Source organism: Patagioenas fasciata, chromosome 33 (genome assembly GCF_037038585.1).
Source record: "Patagioenas fasciata isolate bPatFas1 chromosome 33, bPatFas1.hap1, whole genome shotgun sequence".
Taxonomy (NCBI): domain Eukaryota; kingdom Metazoa; phylum Chordata; class Aves; order Columbiformes; family Columbidae; genus Patagioenas; species Patagioenas fasciata.
Genome location: NC_092552.1, coordinates 456,137 through 462,188, shown reverse-complemented (window position 1 = coordinate 462,188; position 6,052 = coordinate 456,137). Strand labels below are relative to the sequence as shown.

The 6,052-nt window shown below is 68.2% G+C and overlaps 1 protein-coding gene across 2 annotated transcripts; it reads right to left on the bottom strand.

Moving 5' to 3' along the window:
- Window positions 1–253: 253 nt before the first annotated feature.
- Window positions 254–6,003, bottom strand: SIRT2 (sirtuin 2). Of its 2 annotated transcripts, XM_065859421.2 has the most exons (16): window positions 5,922–6,003; window positions 5,750–5,811; window positions 5,636–5,675; window positions 5,407–5,523; window positions 4,687–4,728; window positions 4,481–4,587; window positions 4,322–4,378; window positions 4,108–4,176; window positions 3,016–3,145; window positions 2,212–2,271; window positions 2,048–2,103; window positions 1,843–1,919; window positions 1,653–1,704; window positions 1,481–1,548; window positions 604–670; window positions 254–485 (listed from the first exon to the last, which is right to left on the bottom strand). In XM_065859421.2, exons 1-16 carry the CDS (start codon window positions 5,935–5,937, stop codon window positions 318–320), a joined length of 1,188 nt encoding a protein of 395 aa, XP_065715493.1. In that variant the 5' UTR covers window positions 5,938–6,003; the 3' UTR covers window positions 254–317. The 2 variants fall into 2 exon arrangements, with proteins under 2 accessions (XP_065715493.1, XP_071656972.1); XM_071800871.1 differs by lacking the exon at window positions 5,636–5,675 and having other exon boundaries at window positions 5,922–6,002.
- Window positions 6,004–6,052: the final 49 nt, after the last annotated feature.

Here is a 6,052-nt window from a genome sequence, read left to right as displayed (position 1 = left end):
GTTGCTTTCCCTCACGCCCCCCGAACCTCTTCAACCTCTCCCGCCAGGACACCCCCCCACCCATTGGCTAACCCTCCCGCCCATCACCCCCCTCCCGCGCTCTGATTGGCAGCCTCCCTCAACCCTCTCTTCGGATTGGCCAGCGCCCGTTAGCCCTGGCCCCGCCCCCCGCGTCCCCTCAGGCAGCGACGCCGCGCCCCCCCAGTCGTGACAGGGACCGCGAACCGCGCGGGACCCGCGAACGCATCCGCCATTGAGCAATAAAGCGCTTTATTGCACTAAAACGCAGCCCCCGTAACCACAGGCGCCCCCCCCCGCTACAGCGAGGGGTCCTGGGGCCCCCCCTGGGCCCCGCCGGTTGCTCCTGGGGGCTCCTTGTGCCCCCCCGGGGGCTCCTTGGACCCCCCCGGGGGCTCCTTGTCCGCCCCCCGGGCCTTGGCGTCGATGGCCGCGTGTTCCCTGCGCATCAGCTCCTCCAGCTCCTCCTGCAATAGCGGTGAGTGATGAGGGGGGGGCCACACACACCCTAAAAACCCCCGCGGGGACCCCAAAATCCCCTCGGGGACCCCAAAATCCCCTTGTGGGGGGTGTGGGGGGGGGTACCTTCCATCCCAGCAGCTCGGCCAGGGCCAGGCAGCCGCTGTCACACTCCCCCAGCCAGGCCACGTCCCTGCGGGGGGGCAAAGTGAGGGGGGGACACACAGGGACCCCCCCAGTTCATGGGGAACCCCCCAAAACCCACAGGGACCCCCCCAGACCCACAGGGACCCCCCCAGACTCACATGGACCCCCCCAGACCCACATGGACCCCCCCAGACCCACAAGGACCCCCCAGACTCACACAAACCCCCCAAAACCCACAGGGACCCCCCCCCAGTTCATGGGGACCCCCCCCAGACTCACAGGGACCCCCCCCCAGTTCATGGGGACCCCCCCAGACTCACAGGAACCCCCAAAACCCACAGGGACCCCCCCAAACCCACAGGGACCCCCCAGTTCATGGGGACCCCCAAAATCCACAGGAAACCCCCACAGTTCATGGGGACCCCCCCAGACCCACAGGAACCCCCAAAACCACAGCAACCCCCCAGTTCATGGGGACCCCCCCAGACCCATAGGGACCCCCCAAAACCACAGCAACCCCCCAGTTCATGGGGAGCCCCCAGACCCACAGGAACCCCCCAAACCCCCACAGCACCCCCCCCAAACCCAAAGGACCCCCCCCTCCAGATCCATAGGGACCCCCCCAAAGCCCCAGTGCCCCCCCAAACCCAAAGCACCCCCCAGATCCATGGGGGGCCCCCCAAACCCCACAGTGTGCACCCCCCCGCCCCATAGTGATCCCCCCAAAACCCCCACAGCACCCCCCCAAACCCAAAGGACCCTCCCACAGATCCATGGGGGGCCCCCCATGCCCCCCCAGATCCATGGGGTCCCCCCAAACCCCCAGCGCCCCCCCAGCCCCATAGCGCCCCCCAACCTGTACGCCTTGTCCGAATCGAAGTCCATCCCGCAGCCAAAGCCCATCAGGGACATCAGGGGGTCACTCTGGGGGGGGACACACACAAAATGGGGGTGACCGGGGGGGGCAGCACCCCCCACCCCCCCCAACACCCCCCCCAATTCCATTGCACCCCAAGTTTCATCCTCACCTGCCCCGTCTTCTCTTTGTTGATGAGCAGCCGGGGGGTGTTGGTGGGGACCCTATTGGGGGGGAGATCAGAATGGGGGGGTCACAGCGGGGGGGGGGGTCCCTAAGGGTTTGGGGGGGGTCCCTATGGGTTTGGGGGGGGTCCCAAAGGGTTTGGGGGGGGTCCCTATGGGGTTTTGGGGGGGTCCCACCTGCTGACGAGGGAGGCGAAGGGCTGGACCTGCAGCGAGGTGCCCATGATGAGCAGCAGGTCGACCTTTTGGAAATCCTGGGGGGGGGGACAGGGGGGTGTCACCACTGTGTGTCCCCCCCCGGTGTGTCCCCCACAGTCTGGGGGGGCTGCTGGACCCCCCCCCCAAAAAAAAAGCACCCCAAAATATAGAAATCAGCACTCACCGATTGCAGGAGGGTGAAGAAACGCGAGGGGAGATTCTCCCCAAAAAACACGATGTCTGGGGGGGGGCGGGAGGTGAGGGAGGGGTTGGGGGGCCCTGTGCCCCCCCTCCCGGGTGTGGGGGGGCTCTGTGCCCCCCTCGCCCCCCCCCCGCCAAAATACTCACCGGGTTTCACCAGCCCCTGACACTTCTCACATTTGGGAACCAGGGAGGAGAAAATGCGCTCTGGGGAATGGGGGGGACGTCAGTGGGGGGGCACGGGGACACGGGGGGGCATGGGGACATGGGGGGGCATGGGGACACGGGGGTCACAGTGTGATATGGGGACATGGGGGGGCCAGAAAGTGATACAGGGACCACGGGGGGGCATGGGATATGGGGACATGGGGGTCACAGGGGGATATGGGGTAGGATGGGGGGACATGGGGGTCACAGTGTGATCTGAGGGGGCTATGGGGACATGGGGGGGCACAGGGACAAGGGTGGGGGGCACAGAAAGTGATATAGGGGCCAAGGGGGGGCAGAGGGGATATGGGGACATGGGGTGACACGGGAGGGACAGAGGGGGACATGGGGGTCACAGGGGGGCACAGTGGAATATGGGGGCACGGGGTGACATGGGGGGGCACGGGGGAGATGGGGGGGACACAGGGACATGGGGGGGACAGAGGGGGATATGGTGACATGGGGGGGCACAGGGGGACATGGTGGGGACAGAAAGTGATATGAGGGGCACAGGGGATATGGGGACATGGGGGGGCACAGGGGCATATGGGGGGGACACGGGGGCACAGGGGACAAGGCGGGGCACGGGGTGACATGGGGTAGGATGAGGGGGACACAGGGACATCAGAGGGATATGGGGACATGGGGGGCCACAGAGGGACATGGGGTAGCACACGGGGGACATGGCAGGCACAGGGGGACATGGGGGGGCACAGGGGGACGTGGGGGGGTCCCATCCTGTACCCTCCATCCAGCGCAGCCCGTAGCGCTGCCCGCAGGTGGCGCTGAGGCAGCGCGAGGTGACGAAGGTGCCGTGCGCCTCCACCAGGCGCTCGGGGAGCAGCCCCGCCACCCGCTCCAGGGCGTCGATGTTCTGGGGATGGGGGGGACACGGTGACCCCCCTGGACCCCCAAACCCCCCATGGGGCCCCCAAACCCGCCCTGAACCCCCAAACCCCCCCCCGAACCTCCCCCAGGCACTTGGGCTGCAGCCCCGCCACCCGCTCCAGGGCGTCGATGTTCTGGGGATGGGGGGGACACGGTGACCCCCCCGGACCCCCATGGGACCCCCAACCCCCCCTCCGAACCCTCAAACCCCCCCTGAACCCCTAAACCCCTCCTGAACCCCCAAACCCCCCCTGAACCTCCCCCAGGCGCTCGGGGAGCAGCCCCGCCACCCGCTCCAGGGCGTCGATGTTCTGGGGGGGGACACACGGTGACCCCCCCAGACCCCCCAACCCCCCATGGGACCCCCAAACCCCTCCTGAACCCTCAAACCCCCCTGAACCTCAAAACGCCCCCGGGACCCCCAAACCCCCAGACCTCCCCGGGACCCCCAGACTTCCCCAGGACCACCAAACCCCACCTGGGACCCCCAAACCCCTCCTGATCCCCCAAACCCCCCCTGAACCCCCAAAACCTCCCCAGGACCCCCAAACCCCACCCTGAACCCCAAAACCTCCCCAGGACCCCCAAACCCCCCTCTGAACCCCAAACCCTCCTCTGAACCCCAAACCCTCTCCAGGACCCTCAAACCCCACCCTGGGACCCCCAAACCCCCCCTGAACCCCAAAACCTCCCTGGGACCCCAAAACCCCCCTCTGAACTCCCCAAACCTCCCTGGGACCCCCAAACCCCACCCTGGGACCCCCAAACCCCCTCCAGCCACTTGGGCTCCATCCCTGCTACTCACTCCAGAGTGACAGTGTTCTGGGGGGGGGGGCAATACCCCAAGGGGGGGTCACTGTGACCCCCATATCCCCCTGGACCCCCCCAACCACCCCCTGAACCCCCAAACCCCCCCTGAACCCCCAAACCCCCCCTGAACCCCCAAACCTGTGTGTAGCAGCGCAGCAAGAGCCCCTTGTCCTGCAGCAGCCTCATGAAGTAGTGACACAGCGTGGGCTGGGGGGGGCACAATTTGGGGGTCACTTTGGCGTGCAGGGGGGGCCACCAACCTACAGACCCCCCCCCAAACCCATAGGAACCCCCAGAACCCACAGGGACCCCCCCAAACCCACAGGGACCCCCCCAAACCGTGACGTTTTACCTTAAACTTGCCTGGGTAGAGCTCCCGCGCCAGCGCATAGAACGGCTCAGGGTGTTTCTATGGGGGGGGGGACGCAGATTTTAGGGGTCGGGGGGGGCTGGGGGGACACTGCCCCCCCCGGGACACCCCCAATCTGTATTTTTGGGGCGGGGGGGGCACCTTGAAGAAGCCGATCTCGAAAATGGCCTCGGGGTAGGGGAGCTCGTAGCTCTGCAGGTTGGCGTAGAGCCCGGTGCCGGGGGAGCGGAAATCGGGGATCCCGGCGGCTGGGGGGGAAATGGGGTGCGGGGGGGGGACATGGGGTGCGGGGGGGGTCAGGGCACCCCCAAAACCCCCAGCCCCCCCCCCCCCAAACCCCCACTCACAGGTGGAGATGCCCGCGCCCACCATACACACGATGTTCTTGCCTGGGGGGGGTAAAGGGGAATTAGGGGGACCCCCCCAGACCCACAGGGACCCACAAAACCCACAGGGATCCCCCCAGACCCATGGGAGTCCCCCAGTTCATGGGGACCCCCCAAACCCACAGTGACCCCCAGTTCATGGGGACCCCCCCCAAATCCACAGTGAACCCCCAGCCCCACAGTGACCCCCAGTTCATGAGGATCCCCCCCCAGTCCCACAGTGATCCCCAGTTCATGGGGCCCCCCCAAACCCACAGTGACCCCCCCCAAACCCACAGTGACCCCCAGTTTGTGGGGACCCCCCTAAACCCACAGTGACCCTCAGAACCCACAGGGACCCCCCCAGCCTCACAGGAACCCCCAGTTCATGTGGATCCTCCCCAGCCCCACAGGGACCCCCAAACCCACAGGGACCCCCAGTTCATGGGGACCCCCCAAACCCACAGTGACCCCCAGAACCCACAGGGACCCCCCAGCCCCACAGTGACCCCCAATTCATGGGGATCCCCCAGCCCCACAGGACCCCCCAAGCCCCACAGGTGCCCCCCAGCCCCACAGGGACCCCCAGCCCCACAGGTGTCCCCCCAGCCCCACAGGGACCCCCAGTTCATGGGGCCTCCCCAGCCCCACAGGACCCCCAGCCCCACAAGGACCCCCCAGCCCCACAGGACCCCCCCGTACATCTCTCGCTGCTCAGGAACCTCCCGACTCCCTCCAGCGACAGCTCGTCCAGCACCCGCTCCGGTTTGTCCCCCCCCAGCCCCAGCGTCCGCGCCAGGAGGTTCCGCAGCAGCTCCACTGCACGGGGGGGGGGCGCCGCTAATTACCGAGCCCGCTAATTAACGGCAACCACCGCGGGGCCCGCTAATTAACGGCAATCACCCCCCCCCCCCCCCCCCCCCCAACCTACTGTCGGGATCGGCGGAGGCGCCGGGCTCGGGGTCGGACGCCTGTGGGAGAGCGGGGATCAGTGGGGGGGGCCGGTAACGGGAGGGGGGGACGCGGCCTGGCTACCGGGACTCACCGGAGACTCCGCGTCCCGCTCGTCCGCGTCCCGCTCGTCCTCGTCCCCGCGGGCACCGGGAGCTGGGGGGAGGAGCGGGGGTGACCGGGGGGGTTAACGGGGTAACCCGGGGGGTTAACGGGGTAACTCGGGGGTCCCGCCGGCCCCGCCGCGTCGCCCCCCGCCCCGTTACCGTCCGGTTCGGCCATGGGCGCCGGCCGCACCTCCCGGCGTGCACCGCGCTCCCCAGCGCTGATTGGCGGAGAGCCTCGCCCCTCTCTGCCACACCTCCCGGCGTGCACCGCGCCGCCCGCCCCTCCCAGC

Excerpts from the sequence above, each read along its gene's own strand:
- SIRT2 (XM_065859421.2), bottom strand. Across the intron at positions 5,676-5,749 it reads AGCGGGACGCGGAGTCTCCG|GCGTCCGACCCCGAGCCCGG; the intron begins GTGAGTCCCGGT and ends GCTCTCCCACAG. Across the intron at positions 4,588-4,686 it reads GGGCGCGGGCATCTCCACCT|CCGCCGGGATCCCCGATTTC; the intron begins GTGAGTGGGGGT and ends TTTCCCCCCCAG.